Genomic DNA, 26,438 nt, shown 5'->3' on the forward strand with positions numbered 1-26,438 from the left:
CCAGGCCTGAAACACACTCAAGCCAGGGTCTCCAGCAAAGAGGGGATTGCTCTAACCCACCGCACCATCTAGTGACAGCACATTTAAGAGCACCCAATTCACTCACACCCACGCCTTCTATTCCAAAACTTCCTAAACATTTACTCTTTAAACAGCTCGTTTTCACACTCAGGCTCTACTTGTAATGCTTGTTCTGTTTTGTTTTGCTTTCTTCTGGGGGTCTCCCGGGGCAGTGAACTTCTGTCCTGCATAAGGGCTTTGGAGACAGGGATCCAGCCCAGAGCTGTCCTCTGTGAAACAGTGTTCCCACTTCACTATTTCATGACCAGCTGTGCTGAAATGGTTCACGACAATTTGTAGATCTTGTACAGACCAGCTTTCTACCCAAATACATGAGCAGCAAAAGTGTATTGCAAAGAACAGCAAAAAGAGTGAGCAATGCAATAAGAACATAAACTAATGCTCAGGGGTGGCAACATGCTAAAATGTTGCCTCCAAATTTATGCTCTTAGAATAATAAGTGCATTGCAAGAATTTCATCTCTCCCTGGTTGGGCCATTCACATTTGCCCTTTTAATTACGTTTTGATGAGAGAAACACGGAAGAAACAGATGTGTATGTTTGGTGGCCCTGCTAGGCAGGGGGGTTGGAACTACATGATCCTTGAGGTCCCTTCCAACCCGGGTAATTCTGTGATTCTGTGATTCTGTGACTTTCTGGCTGCACATACTACTATGAGTAGTAGTAGTAGTAAGTATATGGTACCTCTGGATCAAAAACCTGGAAACACATGGGTTTCTTTCAAAAGACACAACATTTTCAAAACAAACAAACAAACAAAAATAAGATAATTGGAAAGGAAATGTCACTGCTGAAATTGCTACTGTTAATGAACCAAATTCACTTGGGACCTGGTGCTTCTTGGAGGCTGCTGAGCTACCCAAATAGCTGAGCTTCTTTGGAAAGGCACTCCCTTTGTTTTCAAACATACTGAGGCAGCACTTTCAGCCTTGGAGTTCTGCCTTCTTTAGAAACCCTTCATCTGCACACTTTAACTCATTCTCATTTATAGAGCTACGATCTTATCATTTTCTTTAATGAAAAGAAAAATCCTAACTATTCAGGTGGAAGCTCTATTAGAGACGTTAATGAATACAAAAAGTCCATTATCTCAGAAAGGAGAATCTTTTTTTCAGGCGGAAATCTATTGCTTCACTGACAGTCATAAAGCTGTCTTCAATACATGACAAGAATTGCTAGGAGAAATAATCTCTCTCCATTAGTTTTATTCTTTTAATCATGAAAATATTCCTATAGTGATAATTATGTAGAAACATTTGCATTGAAAAAAACTTAAAGCTGTGCCTAAATTACCAGTCAAACTCTATATTCGTACATTTATGGGCTGTGCTGCCAGAAAGACAAAATAATTAACTTCTCAGTAAAGATCCTAATGATGTTAATTTTACTACAGTAGTTCATGTTAGTGTATGAGAAGATTAATTCCAGTATTGTACATTTGTTTTTTCATTACCTTAGAAAACAAACAAACGAAAAACAGGATATATGTATGTGGCAGTGTTTTCTTCCTACCAGTAGGTCCCACCCCCCTGATCTTTTCAACAGGTGACAGCTCTTTTTTCACACAGTTATTTCAGCCTATAATGTGAGGGCCCTGTGGGGTTTGCTCTGGGGATGTGGTGTTTGCACACTCTGGAGGTACTGTCACTTGGTAAAGGGGGAAAGACATGAGCACTACAGTGGAGGGGCCCAGTAGCATTTTTCACAGGCATTAAAATATTTAGGGTGCTGAGTGGCTCACTTTTCATGAATCCTAGTGCCATCTTTTGGGGGAAAGAGGAATATGCCTTGACAGGCGAATATACTTTGACACATTCAGGCAGAGTGGCTGTTTTGCTGCCAGGATCTTGTTCCCAGAGGAGCCGGATGATGCTGCGGCTGATGCATGTGTAGAGCAGAGTCAGGGGTGCATGGTTTCTGGGGTGCCTTGCTATTGCAGCAGCTTGAGGAGGAAAAAAAGGGCTGGCTTTCATTTCAAACATGATGTCCTGCAATACATGGGGCAATGTGGTGTTCACTGCCTTCTACCCAGTGCCCCAGGGATGAAATGCTGCAGCAGGAGGTGTCTGTTGGGCCAGGACAACCAGTTCATAGTGGGATGGGACCTTCCCAGGGGATGGGGAAACTGGAAGCATTTCCCAGACAGAATAGCAGGATTGTACCTGTGGTGTGACAGAGGAGCAGTGTGAAGTCATGCCATGGCAATGGAGCAAGCACAGTGCAGGCCTTGCTGGCCCATACTGACCTAACCTCTTCTCTCATACAGCTGCATTTGGCTTTCAGTTGCCTGTAGGGAGAAGGGTTAGCACTGCAGCCTAGGCAAAACCCTTCACATCTTCCAGTACTACAGTGCTGTACAGGAGAACATTGCTGTGGGAAAGAAAAGGCTGTGGGGAGATATTCTGTGCAGCTTTACTGGGGGGAGTGGAAACTTCACGCACAAAGTGAGCTTACTGTGGAAAGAATCCCTGGAGAAGATGAGAAGGGGCCCCAGCACAGGAAGAAAGCAATGGCTATTGGATAGCAGCAGACAGTGTGGACCATGACAGGATGCCAGGACAGTTCCACCGGTACTCCTGTCCTCTGTGGGAACACTGTGGTTGGGCCAGAGAATGAGGTGTGAAACACTGCTCATTCTCCCTCTCTCTATTTTGCTTTGTTTCTCAGGATGACTTCTAAGTGACACTACAGTCAGAGAAACCAAGAAGGTACAGAAGCCTGCCACTGTGTGCACAAGCACTGTGCAGTCTGGGAGCCAGGCTGTCGAGGACTACTCTTCCCTGCACGGCCACTGGACATTGCCTCTGGTCAGCACAAGGAACAGCAGCTGCTGAAGGAAACCAAGGACAGCCCAGACATCTCCAGCTAGAAGGGATAAGTCAAACTACTTAAACACAGAGCAGAGCAGCGTGCTAAACAACTTGGGACTTGGTGCTGCAATAGGTTTGGGTGGGAGGCTGAGACAGCTGTGACCTGTTGACTGCGGGCAGACTTCCTAGTCCTTTAATACCACTGCCTGATTTGGAATACAAAAAGTGACACCAGTGATGTCTTGTAAACTTGCCTTTGCTGGAGAAAATATGTGTGGTACTTTGCAGTGCTTTATAGCTCTGTAAGCAGCTTTACCTGTAGGGATTGTTCAGGCTCAGGGCTGCCCAGCTGCCACTGCAGCCATGGTTACTGGATCTCAAAGCATAAGCTAAGGGATGGGGGAGTAGTGGGAGCTGACTCAATCACTGTGTAACATGAGGGAGGACTGAAGTGAAGGCATGTAGTTAAAGGCTAAGGCCAGCATGCACTCAGTCTTGTGCCTATTTCGACTGTCAAACACAGCATATCACTCCTAGAAAAAGTTCAGGGCACCTCTTTCTCTAGGAGGTGCAGGGGACTAAGCTTGGGAGTCTCCAGGTACTTCATTAAATGGCTAATTGCATGAACCCAGGAAGACCAGTTAGGTGTGTCAGTTCTCTGCATGGACCACCAGGAATCACATCCCTGCCCAGATCACTTGGCAGTCAGACAAAGCAACAAGTAGCCAAGTCTTCCTTAGTGTCTCACATTATTGTTAAGAAAACTGATTAGCAACTTCATGATCTGTCAAGTTTTGCCCAGATGTAGCTGACTGTCCGGGCACCTGTTGGCTGCTGCTACCTTGAAGGTCATAGGAGGCTCCAGCAGCCACACAGAATGGGTTTGAAAATGTGCAGCATTTTTTACTGGCATCCAAGAGCCACAAGACCTGCATTTTTGCCTGTGTAGGAGGATGATACTGGGGAGGGAAGTTCACATTTGCATATCAATATGCAGTTGTCAGAACAAGACTGTAGACTTAATCAAGGGCATTCAAACACAATCCAAAATCCACATCGCTGTCCAGTTCTTTTTCTCTTCAGCATCATCCCAAGATCCTCCCTTCCACACCATCACGAGAACAAAAAGTTCTGAAAGGTGTTTTGGTGAACGATGTTCTTTTTATTAGTGATCATTCTGTATGATGGAATTTTACCTTCTGGCAGCTGCCATTGCTGAGGGTACCTTGTCATCGAAACTGTATGTTGGTCTCAGTGTTATAAACTCAGCTCCAGATCCACCAGGATGAACACAGCTTTGTTAAATAATGAACTGGAAAAGGTCTTCTGCAACACATGAGAGAATGAAAAACAGAAATCCCACTGTAAGTCTATCAGATTTGAGGCCTTAAGCTGCTTTGGAAGCCTTTTGGAAACCTCATCATCTGACAATTAATTAACTACTCTTGCCATGTATTCTGATTAAATAAAGCTGTGCTGCATCTTCCCATTTATCCACTTTTGCACTGTACTGTGCCAAAAATGAAGACAAAGTGAGAGTTAGAGCCCAGTGATTCTCTACACCATAATTACAATTACAGTAAAGCCCACTGGACGTTTTCCAGAAGATGGCTGTACCACAGACATCTCAGCATTTAGAGAAGTAGGAGAAGGAATCATATAGTTGTGGAAGTGCAGTGCTAGCTAGGACTATCAACTATATCTCAACTCTTTATCAAACTATTCCAGTAGTTACAATGGAACAGCAAAAAAAAAAAATGTTAAAGCACAGATTAGTTATACAACTCACAGGCTACTATGCTAAAGCTTTTCACTGTGATCTGCATGTAGTAGTAAAGGAGATCTGGCACACAGCAGAAGACAGTGAGTATCTACTATTTTTTGTTATACAGCTAAAATAACAAAGATGAACAGGGTTTTTACAGGGTGCTAAGCTAGCATTTTGTATAGCTTTTGACAAAAATAACAACAACAACGACAACAAAAAATAAATAAAAGCAACCAACAGAGATATATTGTCTGATGCTTTTACATAGTCTGGAATGATTTATTATACACTGTAAATTTAGTATTGCAGTACATTTAATTGTTGAGGCAAGTTGTTACAGAAATGAAAAATGTTGGTTAGTTCATTTTGCATAGCACTCGTCAGTGATCGGAATTAGATATTACATTCCCAGTGCAAATTACCAGCATTGGCAAGGCTATTTTACAGCTGTTCAGTGTGCAGTCTACATTGTAATGAATTTGTCACATGAATTGTTTGTGGAAATTATAATGAAACATTAGCTGAAAATATACTAAAGTGGGAAGTGTAAAAAGAGAAATGAACATTTACAAACTCAATTGACTCTTCAGCTCAGTTGGCTTCAGTTGTTATTTTGTCCCAGATGCGCTAACTTGCCTCCTCCTACTGCATCAGACATCCACAATGTCCAGACTCCAGCATCCCTTTTGGGTTCAGAATTTGGAGTTAAGCCTGACATTATCTTCTCTTTAAGAATTTTTTTGTTCTCTTGAACTACTAAATTCATCACAGTCTATGTTCCTTTGCTTTCACTCTGATGTCTGTTTCTGCTAACTTGCTTATATCCAATTGCTATTTGTTGTGTTTTTTTCCCCCATATTCCTCTATGCTTCAGTCATTATTCCTATACAGAAGAATAATTTGCCTGGGCTTTCCCAGGTACTGAAGCCTCATGTGCATCCCCTGACCATATGAAATTCCCTCTTCTCTCTGGCTGTGTGTACATGCAGAGCCTCTGATGTTGACATCACTAAATCAAATTAGTACTAATATCAAATTACTCAGTAAGTAATCCTTCCGAGAATGTTTTAAACATTTACTTATACTTCCTCAATAAACTGCTAATAAAGAGGATAGTGCCATGTCGCTTTGCTACCCACTCTGACAGCACTTCATAACACTCTCTTATTTCCCTCTTGATTTCTGTCTCCCACTTCTGTTTTCCCTTCCCATTTCCAAGCCACTGACAAGAGCTTCATCTATCATTCCAATGCATCCTTGGTTATACGCCCTCCTTCCTGCTGCCTTCTCCATTTTAATTTTCCAAAAAGAACTGAGGGAAAGACCTTTATTTTCATACCTGTTTTTGATATTCAAGCCCTTCCCTGGTGCTGCTCTGCTCCAAAATCTGTGTGCCACTTCCTTTAGTCTTGATTTTCTGACTTTTTCTTGGAAACTCATGGTGGGAAGTGTGTAACTCACTTGCTACTGCTCAGCTGTTATACAGTTAGTTACAAGTTTTCCAAAGTCAAAACCAGCAATCATTCAAGACAACAGCAGACACGTCATTCCCTTGGGGATGCAGGCTGTGAGCTGTCTGTCTGTGTCAGGATATGAGCCCCTCACAATGTTGGAGCACACTCTACACATTTCCTAGGTTTGTCCTCAGAGTACATTAACAGAGAAAAACAATCCTTCTCTCCATCCAGAAAGCACTGAAATGGAAAATATTTTGCTAGTCTTGGTATATAATGTAGCCTCTCTTTAGCATCTATTTTTCTTATGTATTTAAAGAAAAGAGCACTTCAAAGCAGTATCTGTTAGTCATGATATGTATTTATCAAATTCAGCACAAGAGCATTCGCCTCATGGCTGGGTCATCTGAATGCTATTCCTGTCTCAGGAAACCACAATATATTGATGTATCACACTAGTATTTCTGGGAACTACACAGCATGAGGTGGAAGATTCATCCATAAAATGAATGATAGGCCTTACTTACCCCTATTCTTGCTTCCCCTTGTACTTCAACTACTGTAATGCAGTTGAATGTATCTACCCACTCTCCAAAAATTGGTGCATTAATTTAAAATTTCATTATTAAGTCTTGTTGCGGATATACTGGAGAACATTATAACATCTTCAATTTCTCACCAGGAAGGTGCAAATCCCTCTGAAGTTCTGCATCAGTCCTGGCAGTCCTGTGATGATATATCAATTGGTCAAGAGGTCTACATGACTGGTTTCTGGTACAAACTGGTAATTAATTGTGCAAAAATATGTGGAAGAATTGAATGAAAGACTTATATAAAAGTTTAAACCCATTTAGACTGCTTTGAAGTCTAAAAGGTCCTTGAAAGTCATTTAGCCTAAGTGCCTATGCCAGCTTTAAAAACTCTACCTTCATTGTCTGCAAAAAAGCTTTGAAGTTTCCAGCAGAGACAAACGACACTTTCATCATGTGAAAACTTGGGAGCATATAGGAACTTTCATTGGCAGCCTTACACGATTATGTAGTCTTAACCAGCTACACACTGCTGTGTGATCTTTAAATGTGAGCTTTCTGCCTGAAGCAGCTTCCAACCTCACCAGGACGCAAAAAGAGAAAGGCCAAAATAAATACTATGCAGATGGCCAAAAATGAGAAATGGGGTGGTGAAATACCTGCTGCTAGTTCACAACAATTGTTTGGAAAAACCTTCCTAGTGGTGTGTTGATGGAGATATCTGAGGAAAAAAAGGATTTTTGTTCATGAGAAAGAAACTACTCCAAACAGGGAAGAACATGGAAGTCTATTCAGAACTGAAGAGATCTTTTAGCTGTTCAGAGAAGATCATTATGCTTAGCTGGAAGAAGAGGCTAGGACTCTGGAAGGATGGATGCAGCAGGCACAGATGTCGTAGATGGAAATTGCTTAGACAGGAGGATACATCAGATCTGCTCATGAGCAGAGGCAGAAAGAGAAAGGAATTTACAATTATCAGAGAAGAAGAGGGATAGGTTTGTGAAGTGAAATATGTCTAAGCTTGGATAGTATCCAGTCAAACAGAGTGAGTGAGAAAACAAACTACAAATAATACAAAGCTGTAAATAATGAGAAAGGCTAAGAACTCTGGGGTGTAATACATGTGGAGCTTAATCACAAGAAAATGCAAAAGGGAAAAATAGCAGGAAAATATAAAAAAAAATTGACAATAAAATGTATTACCCGTTGTGTTAAGGGAATGGGTAGAAATAATACCCTGGAGCTGTGACATTTTCAAGTGAGAAGAGCATTAAAGAAACATTAATAAATGTACAATAGAAAATAACTGTAATAGTGAGGGAGACATATAGGGTTACCTGAGTAAACATTCACACTATTTATTCTAAGAATGTTCATAGAAAACTATTCCATACCTTATCCTTTTGTAAAATATATACAGCCAAAGATTCTAGTGAACAGTCCAAGACATTTTCTGTCTGATTTTTAGAAATCTTCAGTGATGTAAAAGTACATCTCATAAAAACAAATTGTATGCTTTATTTTGTTTTCCTGAAGAGGTATGTATTTTTAAGCAATGGAAGTCATTAGGTTTTGAAACAATTTTCCACATTACACATGGCCTAATATTCTTGTTAATTGGCTTACCCTTTGCTTGACCAGTATTTGTCTCTATGTGCCACTGGCAGCAGAATGCAGAAAAGACATATAGTTCTTGGAGGCCAACAGCCTGAAGAGACACCCTGTTAGTGATGTGATCCAGTTTTTCAAGCAAGTCTCTTACTGAGTCATGCATCTGATGTAGCCTCTGCGGTTAGTGCCTTTAAGGAGTGGCCATGATACCCAATTGGCAGAAGCGGAGTCTAGCCACTTTGGAGGCTGCAGCTGGAACCTGTAAACCTGTAAGTAGCCAGTGTGTACTTTTGAGCAACCTCACATGCTTTCTGCAGAAGTGTGACTTACTCAGACCTCATTTTCCTTTCTCCTCTTGCTGAAATCAAGGCGAGACCCCACTCATACAGTCTTCACAGAAGTCAAGACATGACCAGAAGGTGAGAAGCATGAGGAAGTGCATAGCCGAGAGCTGCATAACTTAACCAGATGTGCTTATATGTAGTGCTTATTATGAATGGACAGACATAGTGATGATTAACAAAGGGGGGTGTTACTTGGCCTCCTTAGCCTTTGCCTTCCTAACTTCAGCTTCTGAAGGATGGCTTCCCCTGAGCCCTACAAACTGCAAGCTTCTAGCTGAACTCAATTCTCAGCTGAGAGTTCTCTGAACAACCCAGCACAGCAAGGGAAGTGACAATTCCAGTGAGGGATAAAAGAGAAGAAATATCCTTTATCAAGAAAAGAGGAGGTCTCTTCTTTTTTGGTTTTAATTTATTTTCCATTGTGTGTTGCTATCTATTACTCCTTAAAGGATTCATTTTGTTGATGCTCAGCAAAGTCCCAGATAAGCCCAAGGACTGGCTTCAGTCCACTGTGAGCCTCTATGGTAGTGTGTAGTCTTCTTAACATAGATCTCAAAGACTGATAGGATTTGCAGTGAAAACATCCAATGGATCCTTCCACAGGCCAGAAAGGGAGCTAAGCACTTGCACTGCATCAGGATTTCTTCAGGAAGCACTTATAGTTCAAGCATGGATTAACAATATCCTTTGGGCAGATTAGGTGTTATTCCAGTTTACCAGTGATTCAGGTTACTCTCCAGGCCATTCCTCTTGTGTAGTCATAAAAAAATACCATGGGATCATAAGAAATATAATAAAAACACTATTGCTTTTCTTTTTTTTTTTTTCTTTCTTCTTTTTTCTTTCCTCTCTTTAATGTATTTGTATTTAAAACAACATTTTTAAAGGAATTCTTAACTGGTCTGAGAAACAGGCTGAGCAGGAGCAGTTGTAGAAGAAAGTCTACATCACTGATGATCTCTGTATTTATGTGGGTAGTTCAAAAAGCATGTGATATTTGAGGTACCCTGGTTGGACTTTTCTAAATGTGGAAAGTGAGAGGAATGAAGCCATTCAGTATGATTGGTGCTGTGCCATCTTGACCTCTGAGAAATTCTGTGTTGGCCTTATAAGTCCCAATACAGGTGTTATAAAATACATACTTTAGAGACATTTTTAGTATATTCACTAAGTCTGATTTAATATTGTAGAATGTCTTGATAAAGAAAAGTGAGATTTGAGCTACTTTTGAGATTCTTGTCTCAATTTTATGTTCCCTGTTACAGTGCAACTTCTCAGACAGGAGCATATATCTTAAATAAAGATAAGCACACATGTTAACCTTAAGTTCAGGAAAAATAAAGCTGCTACTTTCAGAGCAGTCCACATATTGCTATACTGTTTTAAAATTTAAAATTTAAACAAATACATTAGTGTGACTAACCTGTACAAACAAGGACTACTCTAAGTCATGCTGTCCGTGCATTCAGGTGCTTAAGCAGGCAGATAACTCTTCCAGCCAATGTCTTGGGATGCAGCTGAGACTCATGTGGATGTTCCCTGTGATACAGAGGCAGTTCAGCTTTCATGAGGCTGATTTTGGCTGTGCTGTGCCCAAACTAGCAAGTAGTGAGCAGCAGAGATACTGCCATGGGTCCACTGCCTGTTTTGCTTCTGCAAATACTTTTGAACAATGGGCTGCTTCTTTCCCCATGGTAGACAGATCCAGCAGAACCACCTGCTCCAACCTATTTCTCTAGCAGCAATAAGGACTCTCCATCCTTCACTCTCCTCTTCATCCTGTGGGTTGAAATACCCAGGTGTTCCAAGGCTCCTGGAATGCTGTGAGTCAGCCCTGGGGAGAGGTGTAGCACTAAGATGGTTGTCCAGGACTGATTTCTCATGGCCTGTTGTAGGATCTTGCTCTTCCTTGTGAGAGGTCTTCGTCACACACACTTGCTGTGACTCCATCCCTCCTGCAGTGAGGACTTGTACCCTGTCTTTCCATATCTGGATGTTGTTCTTGTACATGTTGGCAGCTGGGCAACATTATCTGGAAATCTTAGGCACAACTCTGCAAGCACAGGAGACTATTTGGAGGCCGCCAGGCAAGTTCTAGCCAATCTAAACACAAATGCTTCTTTAATCTGGATTTTTAAGTGTTTAATGTAGACATGATTCAACAATGCACTTACCTTTTTTTTTTTTTTTTTTTTAGTTAAAAGTACACATGAAGTAGTTTGCAAGCATCAGTAGATATATTTCTACTGAAAGACAAACTATTATTGTTATAGACAGCATGTAGGTGTGCCGACCATAACTTTTTAAAATACTGAGTGACTAACCTTTTCCAATAAATCAGTTTTTCTAACCTTTCAGTGAGTTTTGATTTTTTAAGAGATACAGTAGTTATTTCCAGAACGATTACGAGGCTTACAGTGCTACCGCTCAGGTCTCAAACATTAGTAATATAACCCTGTGTTTATGACTTGCCACCAAAACACCCATAACATGGGAGTCTTGCAAGTTAGCACACAGCACTGATTACTACTCCCCAAAACAAATATGAAGAACATTTGCTATTAAACCTGAAACCATGCTCATTTTGTCTTAAAAAGAGACAAAAGAACAGCAAAAGGAAGTGAAATAGTTGGAGGTATGAGCTGATGCGGATGAATGCTAATTTTGAAGACCAGTTCTTCAGCTGATGTTGCAAAAAAAATGGGAGCCATGCCATTAGGCATCAGATGTAGTTTTGGAACCCAGGGTACAATGTGGGAAGCCTCTAAATTTAGAACAGAAAGAAAACGTCCTGCCCTTTGTAAACAGCCAAGATGGATTGCAATAACAAATTAACAAGCTACTATACACTCCAGTCTAATGGAATAATGGAAGTTATTCATTATTCACTTTATTTACTAATAATAATACAGTATGTATTAATAGGAAGGGGGCATAGTAATTCAACATATGTGTCAGTATGAAGATACATCTCAGGTTGAGATTATAATGCATAATCTGGTGGCAACATAAGATAGTTTCTGGGTGAAAGGATTCTTCTTTAGAGGCCTACTTTAGATTCATTTTCAATCTTGGCCATGAAGATGTCAAAGAAATGGGCATGGTTGCAATCTCTGGGCAAAAGAAGCTTAGGACAGGAATGGCAAGGCACTATTACAGAGGGCTGCAATCAGTTCTGAAGAATTTTCTAGAAAATACACAGCATCTGTTTAATTTATGTTAAGCATTGCTATTTGGCCCTACATTTAACACATTTAATGAAACAAAATTTTAAAACAAAATACTTTTTAACTTAGTGGGAAGTAGGTCTGATAGGTGTGTCAGGTACTAAAAATGCAAATGCAAATGCAAACTACAGTGTCAATCTGAATTGCCATGCTAGGCCAAGCTTATTTTATTACATACATTCTGCATTCTAAGTACTAATATATTCATAATGTAAACATTAAGCATACAGAGTTAAAATTCAAGGCCACAATATTTTTGATTGTCCCTTTTTTGTGTCTTTGGTTGGCCGAGATCAACTCGTAGTGTATAAATGCATAAGTTATATAATAATTATATAAAAAGGAAAAAATAACATTGACTTGTATACTTCATTCTGACAAACGCACAGCGTTCGCGACTCAATAAAGAAAAACTGGCGCCCGCCTAACAAAAATACTTAGGTGATTTCTGATTTTGGCAGTCAGGGGTTGTCTCTTGCTTTAGCCAATAGAAAAGAAACCCCCTTAATAATGATGAGGTTCTAACTGGTTAACTTTTAAATATCAAATACAATTCCAGTTTTACTTTTTTTTTTTTTTAAAAAAAAAAAAAAGAGATGCATATTCTGATTTCTTCTGCTTTTCCCTTTTTCCATTTTTTTTTTTTTTAATTACTATAAAAACAAGTCTGTTCCTCCTGTAATACTGGGAATGGTATGATACTGAGCAAAATGTTTCACAAGTCCAAACAAGTATTTCTTCACAGTCCCAACACTACTAATTTTTCAGTCTCTTCAGTCTCTACTGATAAAGAAGTTTATTTCCTCTCATTCTCATTGACTTTTGTCCTCCTCCATCTCCTTTCCGCTTCCTCTGTCAGGTGCAGGCCTCTGATCTACAATCATACACATGCCCTTCAGCACATTCTCATTTCCCATGTTTGGCTCAGGGTTCTTGTAATACTGTCAAGGAATCATAAAGTTTGGGTTGTCTTCACAGTTTGAGTAGCAGATAACACTCTGATGAATGGAATGCATCTGATTTTAATCAAAACAATGCTGTCATATTCCAGATCAGCTTCCACACTAAATGAGTCTATGTTGATATGTTTCTATTTTTTAAATACAGGTAGGTGTTTGGATATATTTTTTTTCCTTTTTAATCCCTTTTCTCCCTCTTTTGTAATGATTCATATATTGTATGTTAGGTCACTATAGACTTATCCTTATATTGCTGTATTATAGTCCCAGGTTTTGCACTAGCAAGATAACAAACTTTACCCATAAGCTTATCAACTTTTTAAGACCATGAGCTTTCATAGGTTTTCCTTATCATTTCATGCTTTTACCTACAACAGTCTATTGTTGTTTGGTCCACAGAGTCGATGCCCATATACATTACATTTTAGTATCTTAATACTTCTTGAATATCTCCTTCAAATCCCTACTACAAAAAGTCTTTTTGAAATTTAATGTGTTTTTCTCGCAGCCAAACTTTCACCTGTCTCTTTAGGCACTTTTAATTCATGTACTCTGATAGAGTTCATTGCAATTCACTGGGGACTGTATCCCAGTGAGCAGTGTTTTTGCTTTTTCTGGTGTTTCTTTCCTTCCCCACTTAGTAGTAGGTGCCAAGATGAGAAGGCATATGAGCAGCTGGCAGCCTGGTATTGGGGTAGATACCTCCAGTTGGTGAATTCCAGTATGGATTAGGGGCAGCGAAAAAGCTGGACGAGGTTACGGGCAAAGCTGGGGGGTGGGGAGCTACAAAGTTCATCTTCTGGGGGTGTGTGTGGTAGGAACTCATGTAGGGGAGGTCTGATGGGTATTTGTACATGGATGATTCCGGCGGGTGAGGCTGCAGAGCCTGAGCAATTCCGTGGAAATCAAATTTGTAGGCATACCTTTTGCCATGAACTTTAGTCATAATATTTTTATCATAGTAGTAGCGAAGTGCACGGCTGAGTTTGTCATAGTTCATGTTAGGTTTGCTTTTCCTCTCTCCCCAACGCCGAGCCACTTCATCGGGGTCGGTCATCTTGAACTCTCCATTGGTTCCCTCCCAGGTGATGCAGTTGGAGTTGGAGCTGTCTGAGAGAAGCTCCAGTAGGAATTGCCATAGCTGTATCTGCCCACTCCCTGTGGGGGGAAACAAAGTGAAAATGTCAGGAATGATGACTGATAAATCTAAAACACCTATTCTTTTGGGCTCTCACACGGAACCCTATTAGGAAATACAGCAATATCAGTTCCTGCATCTTACTCGAACTAGTCCCCCTTCTCTCAGCCTATCTCATGAAACCCTAAAGAGCAAAGATAGTGCTTATGTGTCATGTTTTCCCTCATCTGGGTGGCAAAATGCCATTACATGGAAATTTAATGGTTGCTTAATGTCATTCATTGTAGACAATTGATGGGGAAATCATACAGCACTCGTTTAGGAAACTAATCTCTAAAGTTCAGGACAAACAGCTTTCACTTGCGTAATATTTTGCTTGTTCTCACAGCATTATTTTGTAACTAAATGTTCTCTGCTATGGAAGAGGCCTGCAAAAAATGGAGAAGTTTAGATAAAGCTGGACACATGCCAAACCATATCACCCATTTGCAGCATTTGGGGAAATGCAGAACGGAAACTTATTAGCTTGCTGTTGCACTGCATACAACCATGGGGCAAAACATTTGCAAGAACAGTGAAAAGGTCCATAAAATACATTCTCATCATCATTCTTTGTCAAACAAGAATTTAAATGATTACTGAACTTAATGCATCAAATGTTGTTTTTTTTTTTTTCTCCTTCCTCCGCCAATTTTGCTTTTGAAGGAAAATAATCAGTCTGCTGGCACTTTTGCAGAAGAGTGTTGCCTGGTTATAGGAACAAAGTTCAACCATTTTAGGCCATTGAAAGTCAATTGTGAAGGGCCTTGCCACTGATATTCATGCTAAAAGCTTAGCATTTCTTAATAAAGCAGCACTGGAATGATGCAAAACACAGCTGAAGCAGCTTGCAAGGCAATCTGTTTCACAAGCACAATGTCAGCAGAATTTGCCAACCAGCTTGCATGTCCTAACTTCTAAGTACATCTCTAACCAGGATATGGTTCGTTCTTTCTTTTTTTTATTCTTTCTTTGTTTCTTCTTTTCATTTTTCCAAACCAGAAATGTGGATATAATAAACAAGCTTTTCTTTACAAAGCTCATAGTAGTAAATTACAACATCAAGATAGATTAGCATCTGAAATCCATTAGCAGTTTATAATTCAGTGCAACTGAGACCCATATTCGTTTAAATTACACTTATCCAAACTGCTCGTAATGAATTTCTTCTATTCCATTAACATGCATTAAGTAAACAAACAAACAAAAGAATCTGTGGTATGAGCAAGGCATGCAAGTTTTAATACATGAAACAAAACAAGGGGATTAGCCTTTGAAAATCAATAAACAGTTCAGCACAGGACAACGCACAAATTTTTGAATAAGCAATCCAACATATGTTCTAACATAAACACTTGCCTTCCAAATGTAATATATAGTCCTACGAAAATAAATGGTTGCTGTCAATTTCCTTTTAATGAGAGATTAATTCCACCAATTTATAAACATTCAAACATGTTAAAACACAGAAATGGTGGTGTACAGAAATGCCATACCCAAATGCTAAAAACGTATTGCAATCCAGAGCACTTTAGTATCTTCCAGAGTAATGAAGGCTACCAAATGAACACTTGGTAAAACTGTAAAAGCCTGAGATATATAAATTAAAGGGAGGTAAGCCCTCACAACCAATTAAGAACAATGTCACTTGTAAATCCATCTCCTGAGACCATCTGGAAAAAAATATTCTTAATATTTAGCTGCTTTCCTGTGCAATGCTAAACTGTCTAGAAAGTAATCTAATCTAGAACCATGTTTGGTGTCACTTGGGACAAAATGAAAGGAAATGTAGCATTTCTTCAGTAAATTCATGCTTGGAAAGGCAATAAAATTGTTCTGAGATCAAATATTGTCGCTCAGAGTTGAGGAGACCTATAATGTGGAACATGTAACAATGTGCCCTTTGAGTATTAAAGAAAGGGAAAAAGGAAGTGGCACAAATGTCATTTTATCGTGGCAGATAATATTGATGCAGGACACTATAGTTTGTCCTGCAGACTCAGAGAAACAACATTGAAATCTGTCCAGTTCACAATCTGTTTTATTAACTCATCAGGAAGTTTATCCACCTTCAGCTGAAATACACTACGAGGACCAGCTTGCAATGAACCTAGCTACCACATTATTATCATTAGATACCATTTCTGAGGTGTCTAATCCAATTATTCTTTGTGATTAGATTCTGCTTTTCAGCTTGTCCCTATATATTTTTACTGGCTTCTGTTATGTAGCCCAAAATGTTGTACTGGTCAAGGTCAGCATGTCATTGGATTGTGGATTACAGAATCTAGGACATGTATGACACAGGCTGGTAAAAAACTCATGCTGTTCTGGAGGGGTACCTGAAGGACAGCACCTAAGAAAACTCCTGGTGTTTAAGCAACAGAAGTTAATTCCAACTGATATAGTTGGCAAAACATAATGAGATATCTGACTGACTGAATATAACCATATATTCTAGGATGAGATGAGCAGCTCTCTATTTAGATCTACAATAACTATATCTCCAGTTAATCTAATGGCAACTAAGACACCTAACAACTCCTATCTAGACAGTTACTCTATGACCCTGGAATTTATGTGTCTTAATCTGTGAGCTCAGTCTTACTCTTAAGCAATTTAGAAACTAATACTTTAATGTATTACATATCATCAGCTCTCACTGAGTCATACTAAGGAATAGCAAAATTTGTCATATCACCTTCGGAGTCTGGCCTTAAAATAGGAGTGGGGACAAATTCTCATAAAGCAGCAAAATCCCTCCTCACCTGGATTTGCAAGACGGCTGCTGGTCGGTCCAAGAATCTGATAAGGATCTACAAAATTGTAAAGAAAGATTTGAAATCATGTAACAACACTGTGTATTTTAGGCATCATTTTTTAACCATGTAGGAGTCAGCAAGTGCCACCTGCAAAGCAGATCCTACACTGAGGATTTTTTCTCAGCAATACAAGATTTGAATTTTTTTCCCTTAAAATTGGGTATGCAAGCAAACGGATGCAAGGATATATATTTCCTTTTTATTCTCTGTATTAGTGTGAATAAATACATGTTTGGACACGCTGTAAGGTTGGTCTAGAAGTATTCTGATTCTTATTTGAACAAGACACCCTCTTGGACTATTTTGTGGTAGTAATGGTTATAATGGAGGACTGTTGGACTAGATGATCTTGTAGGTCCTTTCCAACTTTGTGATTTTTTGATTCTGTGATTCTATGATTCTATCCTTGTAATGTGCTAGGGTCCACAGGCCAGAGACATAGTGCTAAATGTGGCATAGATGGGTGGAGAGGTGTTCCTCATCAAATGACAGAGACCTCTCAGCTTGTGGGGCCGCATTGTTTTCTCCATACTACTGCTGTGGGTTTTTTTTGTGGTTTTTTTTGTTTGTTTGTTTTTTTTTTCTGTTCCAAAACAGCCTCCAAAAGAAGGTGGAGAGGGCATATGTGAACCCATGCAAAGTGGCTGTGTTGGCTTTTCTTCATCACCACAGTCCAGAGAGGTATCTCCTGTACTAAACTTGCTATTAGGGCTTCCCAAATTCTAAAACATCTCAGTGCTTTTCTCATGGGATTCCTTGTGGAAATTTAATCTGAATTTAACAGAAACTGAAATATGTATGACAGTAGGAAAGCCAAAGCAATGGCTGAAGAGCACAACCTGAAGAAGAGAAATAATGTTACTGGGCTGTCTTGTCTCCAGACAATTGCTCTCAAACATCATCCAGTTACAGTCCAGAAGATAATCAGGTTACATTCCTTACACATTTAAATAATCTGTGAAGCTCACACACTTGCATTTAATGGTCTCGAAGGCTAACATAAATCATCAATATACTTCTTAAAAGATTCCCATGGTTGGGAGGCCAGATTAGATAAAATGCTATCTGGGCACAAAGAAGTACAGTACTTACCAAGCAGCATGCATGCAAGTTAATGAGATGTAGTCCTTCACACAGTTTTATTTAGTTGTAACAAAAACCAGAATCATGATTTGAAATCCACGTGATAAAAACAGACACAGAGAATTCTGATCTAAGAATATCCTCCAAACCTTCTCTGTGTCCTGCTTCTATGTTTTTACTGTTAGCAAAGGACATCACTGACTCACAGTGCAGTGCTTTCTAACAATCTGTTCAAGACACTTTCTAGTTTTACAATATAGTATTAAGTCTTACCCCATGAATTTGCTGGTTTGAAATGACAGAGTGCATTTATCTTGCTAAACAACTAGCCTACATTCCTACAAACCTCAACTTTCTCTTCATAGTTTTCCAGTAGATTGATAATCCTTCTATTTTTCCTGTTTAATTTCAGGAGTTTAGGATGTAAAATGAAATAGATTTCTGGGTGTTTCAGTCCATTTTCATCTCTTTGTTTATACACTCTTTCCAGTTGCTATTATTTCAACTACTGTGGAGTATAAGTCTTCGGGCTTTCTTACCTTCTACCTTTGTACTTAAACTGAATATAGGTACTTCAACAGCTTTTTCACTCTGAAAAGTTGTAATTACCATTAAACATTACTAAAAGCAAATTTTAAATAGCCCTGGGAGTCTCCATTTCAGATCCAGCCATACAGCCAGCTCACACATGTCTGAGGACTTACTTGTCACTGGCTGGATATCTCATTAGAGCTCTGAATCAGTTCTTGAAAATGGCTTCTGGTTGGTAGGTGAAAGCTGACCTGAACGTGTCCAGAAAACCCCATCACACCCAGGCAAAATTCAAACAAAATAACACCTACCTAACTGAGGACGCTGGTCTTCTGTTTTGGGCACTGTTGAGGATGATGGCTGAGTAGCTGAAAATGGAGAAATCCACATAGTTATTTTTCCAGTCTGAAAGCTGGTCACTAAACCTGTGAGAGACCACAGGCCAGGGACTCCTGCTGCTCACAGGAGTAGGATTTAGCTTTTTAAGACTATCTGGTCTTCGACCTGATGAAGCCTGCAATCAAGGAAGTTATGGCTGCCCCAGTAACTTCACCCAGCATTGTCTACATATAACTAATAGGTCTGACAGATAAGGCACAGATAAAAGTCCCCCAGAGCTGAAATCTGAAGTAGCTCCTGAGGTAGCTCTGAAGTTCATTTCAGAGATAAGTTGCAGCAGATGTGTATTGGGCCCACAAGTTGGACACATGAAAATGATTTTTACCTTTTGACTGAGTGGGATGGGTGTGACTCGTCCATGCTGATCTCCTTGCTTGCTCATAAGGTAAATCTGAAAAGGAAAAATACCATTCTTCATGAAGATATAGCATAAAATGTTATCTGTCCCAAAGGGCAAGTTTCTAGAGAACTCACAGGATAAGAAAAATTATGGAAATTGGAAGGATACTCCTTGTTAAACACTTAATTGTCTTTATGATTTCTAATAATAACAGTACCACATTGCTCTCTGCATAGCTCTTTGGAAGTGCCTATTTTTTTCAAATGTCTGAAGTACTCTTAAGTATCTGGCATAAATACTCTCAAGAGTCCATAGTACTTGGACTAACTTTGGTTACCTTCTGTTATAGGTATGCTTAATTTCCATGTATGACATGAGTATTGCTCGGGATTGTGATTCATAGTTGTCATGGTTTGTAATTTTGTAATTTTTGCTATCAGTATTCTGCATCATAACATCATGTAAAGCATGGATAATTTTACCAAATGTGCAGTTCACAGAAGAATACTACATATCCCAGAGAACATCACAGTCAGGGATAAGTCACGGGACCAGGACCAGCTATATAATCTTGCTCCCAGGCTGGAGTTCTCTCTCTTGGACTTCTCGGAGAGTGGGAAATGTTCCAGCCGTGTCGCCTAGAGTTCACAGAAGGCCTCTCAGTTTTCGGGGACTCTCTCTCTCTGCTTTGTTCGATTTATTAGTCTCAATCATATTGTATTATATTGTGCTATCTTCTATTCTGATATCACATTTAGTAAAATAGGTTTTCCTCCTTAGATTGCTGATGCTGTTTTTTTTCCCATTCCCCTTTTCCCTTCCTTTCCGGACCGGGGGGGGGGCTCTATGGGGTGGCTCCCCCCTGTCACGGGCATAGGTAAATCTAGGTAACCCGTGACAATAGTAGATGTCAATGTGACTGTTCTCTGAACTGGACAGTTCACTGATATTAGAATATCAAATGGGTGCACATGGCCATGACCATGAACAAAGGGAGTACAGTCCTAGAACAGATGACCTGTTCCTCATGGAGAATTAACAAATTACATCAAGAGATTGAAAGCAATGTGTAGAATTCCAAGTCTGATTACAAGCCAATCACTTTGTCTTATAGCAGTCAAAGAAATCCTGATCTGAGCTTCTTTGCTGAAGCAGCAGGCTGTATGGCAGTGATCTCCCCTTGAACTGGGATGCCTCTCAAGATTACTCCTTGAGGTCAAGAGATCCTTACCCACTTTGCTGGCTGGCGAGCAAAACTTCAGTCTTCAAAGGTACCTGATTTACATTAAGATTTAACAACTTAACTAATCACTGTGTCTCATCGTCATAACGATTTATCAATCAACTTACTATAATAAACTAAATTGTCGCTATATCACTAGAACTATATAAGTGTTGGGTATTGCCTGTGACACCTTCTCAGCCAAGGACACCAAAGAATGACATACACAGTGCACTAAGGACAATTTATGTTTGAGTCTTGTGGGAAAAGTCTCCCAAGAGGTCAGAGCTCAGATCAAGAGTAAACTGTGTAACATTCCCTTTCAGTCTGTGTATGTAACAGTATTTTCTTTTAAGATAGACTGCAGTTGATTTACTTTGCCATTCTTTACTAGTCTGTTGCTGTTATCCCTTGAGATTAATCAAAGTTTATAGGCTGAATTTGAGAGTTCCTTTTTCTACAGGGACATGTGAGACGGCAAAGGCATAGTTTTGTCTAAAGCACCGTGACATGCTCTTTGTGCTCTTACTAGCTGTCACCGCTGCAATGCACTTGATTATCTTTAATGCTTTTCTTCATGTTTGCAAGCCCTCTTTTCCCCAGGTGCATCATCTGGTCTAATTCTCATTATACAGAATCGAGATTTTAGGGGTAACTGACTGCTGCACTTTGATTTTCACTTCTTTCTTTTACTTGCTATTTCAAACTTGTAACAATTCCTTTTCTTTCACCTTCCCTTCCACATCCCAGTAGTCTCATAGACCTCCAGAAACACAGAATGTGAAAATACTGAACATGCTTCAGTATTAAGTATAGATCTGTATACATATTCTTCTATTTCTTATGGAAAGTTGATAGGTTTCGTGTTGCACTTTTTTTAAATTATATTTTTATTATTATTATTATTTTTCCTCCTGCTCCATCAATTTAAGTGTACTTTCCTGTTTCTTGGGACAAGCTGCTAATTTTATGTATCTGATTTCTCATTTGCCTTTTTCTTTTTTTAAATTATTTTTTTATTTTTTAATTATTATTATTATTATTTTAATTTTAACATACTCATTACTTTTATTTCATTTAAATGGTTTAGTATATAAAAATGAAGAACATAAAAGCTCTCTTCATAAACTATGTGAAATAAAGTCAGACATTCATTTTACCCTTTGAAATCTTTTGCAGCTGCCTGTGCTTTTCTATGTCTGGCTTAAACGTACCACCTGAAATTGCTGCCAAGACCATAGATCTAGGTAGCCTGTCCAGGATCCCAGCAAGGTAGCCATACCCTCCTCATAGAACTAAATTGGTGTAGATGATCTGACTGTTAACAGTACTTGTGCTTTACTTTAGAAATGACTGTAAATTAAGCCAGCTGGGAAATAAAGAAACAGTCCCAGACTGGCTCAGTGCACACCAAATTGTTGAGCTCTCTGCACATTTTCATGCAGGAGTATTGAATGGAAATAAAGTGCAATGTGAAATTCACAACCAAACTGTTCTTAATTTATTTAGTCTGTTTGGCTTAAGACACAGACTGGCACTACCAGCCTCATCGTCTCCTGGAAGCTTACACTTCAAAAACTTCACTATTGCTGACATATGCATTTTATCTTTATACTGCATTTATATAACTAGTATCCTTTTATCTTTGATTTCTTGAGGACTATTCCAGAGACTCTTTCAGAAACTTGGAGAAAATTGACTTACACAGGCACTGATTTCTGAGCAGAAAACTGATGTAAAGGTGAATCTTAACATGTAGTTTTCCTGGCCAGTATCAGATTAGTACTTGCTATTAATGCAGTTGAAGCTGCACCATGGACTGAAAACTTTCAGAAATTTGGAAGGAGTCATGTCAACTCTAGAGTTTTTCAAGCTCTATCTGTATGGAATGGGACAGCTCAGACATGGTGCTGATTGCAGAACGGTGCTCTTCTGTCAGCCCTGAGTTTCAACTAGTATCTTGCCCACTCCTGTCTTTCCTTGCCAAATTTCTGCAACCAAGGGAGATTCTAGCAAAATTACAAAAAAATTCTTCTGTCTTTTCTAGTTTCATTTCCTGGCCCAAAAGACTATGAATATGGAAAAAAAAAATCAGACAGAAGGTATGTGCTCCCACAATCTCTCCTCTCCTCTCCTCTCCTCTCCTCTTCTCTCCTCTCCTCTCCTCTCCTCTCCTCTCCACTCCTCTCCTCTCTCTCCTCTCCTCTCCTCTCCTCTCCTCTCCGCTCCTCCCTCTCCTCTCCTCCTCTCCTCGTCCTCTCCTCTCCTCCTCATCTCTCTCCTCCTCCTCCTCCTCTCCTCTCCTCTCCTCTCCTCTCCTCTCCTCTCCTCCTTCTGGATCTCCAATAATTAGAGATCTGTATGTTAAGAAGGCTCTGTGATGCTGTCTACTTGTACTCAGTGGCAAATGCATCCCTCAAATAAATTTGGTACAGATTTAGTACTGTGAGAAAATTTTTCCTTTTAACGCAACACATCATAAGATGTTCTGTCTACATCCTCTCCAGGAGGAGAAAAATCCAGCTATCAGCCTTGCTTGAAATAGCACAACATTCCAATTTCATTCTTCATTCATTATTGTGCCTTGATAAACATGCTGCTATCCTAGATAAGCAGATCTGCTCATATTCATGGGATGTTAGTACAACATGTTCTTATCTTGGACAGATCTTTGATGGAAATAATTCTGTTTGATGACACATGTAGACAAACCCATATTAGGCCTTCCTGAGCTCCTGATAACTTCACTGTATTACTTCTAGCTTGCTGAAACATCATGTTCTGTTGTAAAGGTGACTGAAGAAATATGTCTTTGTCATTGCAATTTATTATGAGTCTTGCTCATTTCCTATTCACTATTGTGGTGTTTTAACAATGGTAGTACTTGATTACCTTCTCTAAAATTGCATCTCAGAATTTGGCTAATTGCCATTTAATCTTGTTTATATCTTCCTCACCCATCACTCTCATTTTTGACCTTTTTCATGTCATCAGGTACTTGTCCTCAGAATCCGCTATTGCTCTTCCATGAAAGGAACTGTGTTATGAAAAAGCTTTTTTTGCCATTTAGTTGAAACACGATGTTTAACAGGAAAGACCAAGGAACAATTTAGCAATATAGTTTCCTGACAGAAAGCTGAATTCCTGCAAAAATCTTTCTGAATGGATGAATGAAAATTCTGACCATACAGACATCTGCCAAAACTCTGCCATAAAAGATAATACTTTCAAAATTATATAATTAGTCCCAGAAAATGATAAGATACACCAGTTTACACAGAATAATAAAAATACCCTCTATCCAAACTACAAATTCCACCATAAATTCTGTCACTAGAAGATGTTTTTAATTTTATCATCAAGCATTTTGTTTTATAGATTTATAGACTGTCAGGATTTTTTATTTGGCTAAAGATGCTCAACTGAAGGAGTTCAGCATATCTGATATGGGATTTTTTTAAAAACACCTTTTACTTTGGAGAAAACTGTTATTTTCCATCACAAGTCAGGATGAAAAAAATATGGAAAATTTAATTGTTTATCTATACAAAAAGCAATTTTTGTCCATCATCACTGGAATCATACCCACAAATTCTTTCACAACAGACTCTCAGACTCTCAGCTGTTCTGTTTATTTGCTAATGGACACCAAGGTCCTCTTGGTCTTACGTTACGTGCTCATTTTCATTGGAAAATGCTGAGAACTTTGGCCATCTCTGATCTGTCTTCCCATCCATATTCCAGATTCCTCTGAGCAATTCAAAGTTTCTAGATGCCATAATAACCTGTGACTATGAAGGATACTGTTTCTTGTTTATTGAAAATATCTGGAACTTTTCTGAAATTCTTTTTTTCTATTACTGAGAAGCAAGTATAGCAGGCAATCTGTGATATATAAATATATCATTTTTCCTCATCCTCAGACCCTGAGTTGAACAAACTTTTATATCTTTCAGCAGGCTCAAAAGATTTTCCATATTCCCATGTCTTGCTCTAAGCAACATCTAGTGCTGCAAATAGCCTTTCTGATAAGAGATGATTAATGTAGCTTTCCATATAAGGCCATAGTGTTGATTTATTTAAGGGCACAATCAGATTTCCCATATGATCCTCTACTATGCTCTTTCACATGTTTATTCTTTTCACTTCAGCCAGCAACTAGAGCATGGGCTTTCATTGTGCCATAAATAAAGTTGCCTATGGTTAGCTCTTCTTTTGTGACTGAAGAGGGTTAATTTGAGATCAGTGAGATACACAAATAATTTGTGCATTACGCTGCACTTATCAGCTTGTGCTCTCATCATACTGCAAATTCATTTAGCTCAAATAAGACTGCTGGACTTTTTTACAGGGATCTTGAAGAAGAATCTTTAGGTTTGAGTAATGTAAAAATCTTATGCCATCTCCAAGTTGTGTACCACATTTTATTGTGTTCTTTTCCCCATTATTAATAACTATCATAGTAGAGAATGCTAAAGCACCTATAATTTATGCTTTTTTAAAGTCAAGCTATCATGTTAATTGGCCAGCTCCTGATCGTGACAATATTTTATTTCTTACAGTTTGTTGACTTAACTCTTATTGTAAATATTCATGGGACATCTTGGTAAATTCCTTACAAAAGCCAAATATATGAATTGGATCGGTGGTCTCTTTTTCATTCACTAAGGTACTTTTATTGATGAATAAATTTAGTAGAAGAGTTTATTTTCTTATAAATTAATTAGAGTGGATTTATTCATGTAACACTATAATAGACGTTTCCCTATGTTTTTAATTTATCAATTAACAAATCTTTAGACATGCATATATGCACATATATAATTGTAAAAAAAATTGACTTGTGTATATTTCCTGAATTATACCACACAGTATTAATAAGACACAGCTAAAATATTTCCTACTGAAAAGTTTTAATGAGAGAAAGCATCTTTTCAAAAGAGCTCAGTCAATTCTAGTATATGTCCCTTCAGAACACTTGGATGTATGCCTCTGGCTCAGTAATGGGTTTCCTTTAAATTCAGTATTTTGTTCCAACTCCCCTCAGTGTTTTACAGTACTTTGTACTAATTACTGGAAAAACAAATGTCCAGATCAGGCAGTTTTCCAACATCACTGGTTGTGAAGGGTGATGCAAAGAAAGCTTTTAACCTCATTGCAATGCCCTCATCTTTTTAATTATTCCCTTCAGCCTTTCACAAACCAGCACCCCCACAGTATTCCAATGGACCTCACACTTCTCAGCATGGAGAACTTTATTGTGGTTTGTTTTTATTTATTTAAACTCCCAAATTCATGATCAGGTATATCAAACATAAATAAATAAGAAGTAGATATCAGTGGATGTATGTACCCAGCATTTTTGAAGTACTTTTTCCAAATAGGTTTCTACTTATGAAGGAGGATATTGTTGCTTCCTTTTACAGGCAAGGAGGTGAAGCACACTGAAAAGTGACTGCATTGGTATCACGCAGCAGAATGCAACTTTCTTACTATCCTCCTTTGCTTTGAACACTAGAAAGCATTGCTTCAAAGACAGAGAAAAGTAGAAGATGCAAATTTAGTAAACATTTTCTATTTAATTGTGTACATGTGTATGTATTCATAATTTAGCTTATCATTTATAATAAAAATAGAAGGAGTAAAAGAAAGAGATGCTTCAAGAGATTAAATGAGTAGTACAAAAATTTGTCATTGTTCATACCTGGCCTTGTTGTTATTCTTTGTGTTGCTTCTGGGTAAACTGATGTATTTGGAAAAATAAAAGTGGCACCTCCTAAAGAGAAAGAAGACACATCTGAAGATTCATTTTCACAGTCCCTGATTCCACTAATATTTTCTCTCTTCTAGTGTATCTAAATGAAGACTATGAGTAAATATTTTATATACTAGGAATGTTATATGACTTCTGATAGCTTTTGCACCTGTGTAAATCTGCTCAAATTACTGGATAAATGTCTGTACAAAATCAGTGTTAAGGGGGGAAAAGAACCAACTTCAGTAAATCTCTTCTGCCCTCCCTACATATCTTGACCATGTGCGCATGTTGTTCCATTCTTCTGCAGTAAAACTTTGCCTCT

The 26,438-nt window shown here is 38.8% G+C and overlaps 1 protein-coding gene across 4 annotated transcripts in view; it reads right to left on the reverse strand.

The window, feature by feature from the left end:
• Positions 1-7,976: 7,976 nt before the first annotated feature.
• Positions 7,977-26,438, reverse strand: part of ERG (ETS transcription factor ERG) — a 143,575-nt gene continuing 125,113 nt past the window's right edge. For all 4 annotated transcript variants that reach the window (XM_015882555.2, XM_015882537.2, XM_015882564.2 and 1 more), the window contains 5 exons: positions 26,063-26,134; positions 19,122-19,187; positions 18,709-18,765; positions 16,730-16,777; positions 7,977-13,942 (listed from right to left, as the gene is read on the reverse strand). In XM_015882555.2, the coding sequence (XP_015738041.1) occupies positions 13,422-13,942; positions 16,730-16,777; positions 18,709-18,765; positions 19,122-19,187; positions 26,063-26,134 (764 nt within the window). In that variant the 3' untranslated portion in view covers positions 7,977-13,421. The remainder of the gene's footprint in view (positions 13,943-16,729; positions 16,778-18,708; positions 18,766-19,121; positions 19,188-26,062; positions 26,135-26,438) is intronic.

This window comes from Coturnix japonica, chromosome 1 (genome assembly GCF_001577835.2).
Source record: "Coturnix japonica isolate 7356 chromosome 1, Coturnix japonica 2.1, whole genome shotgun sequence".
Classification (NCBI taxonomy): domain Eukaryota; kingdom Metazoa; phylum Chordata; class Aves; order Galliformes; family Phasianidae; genus Coturnix; species Coturnix japonica.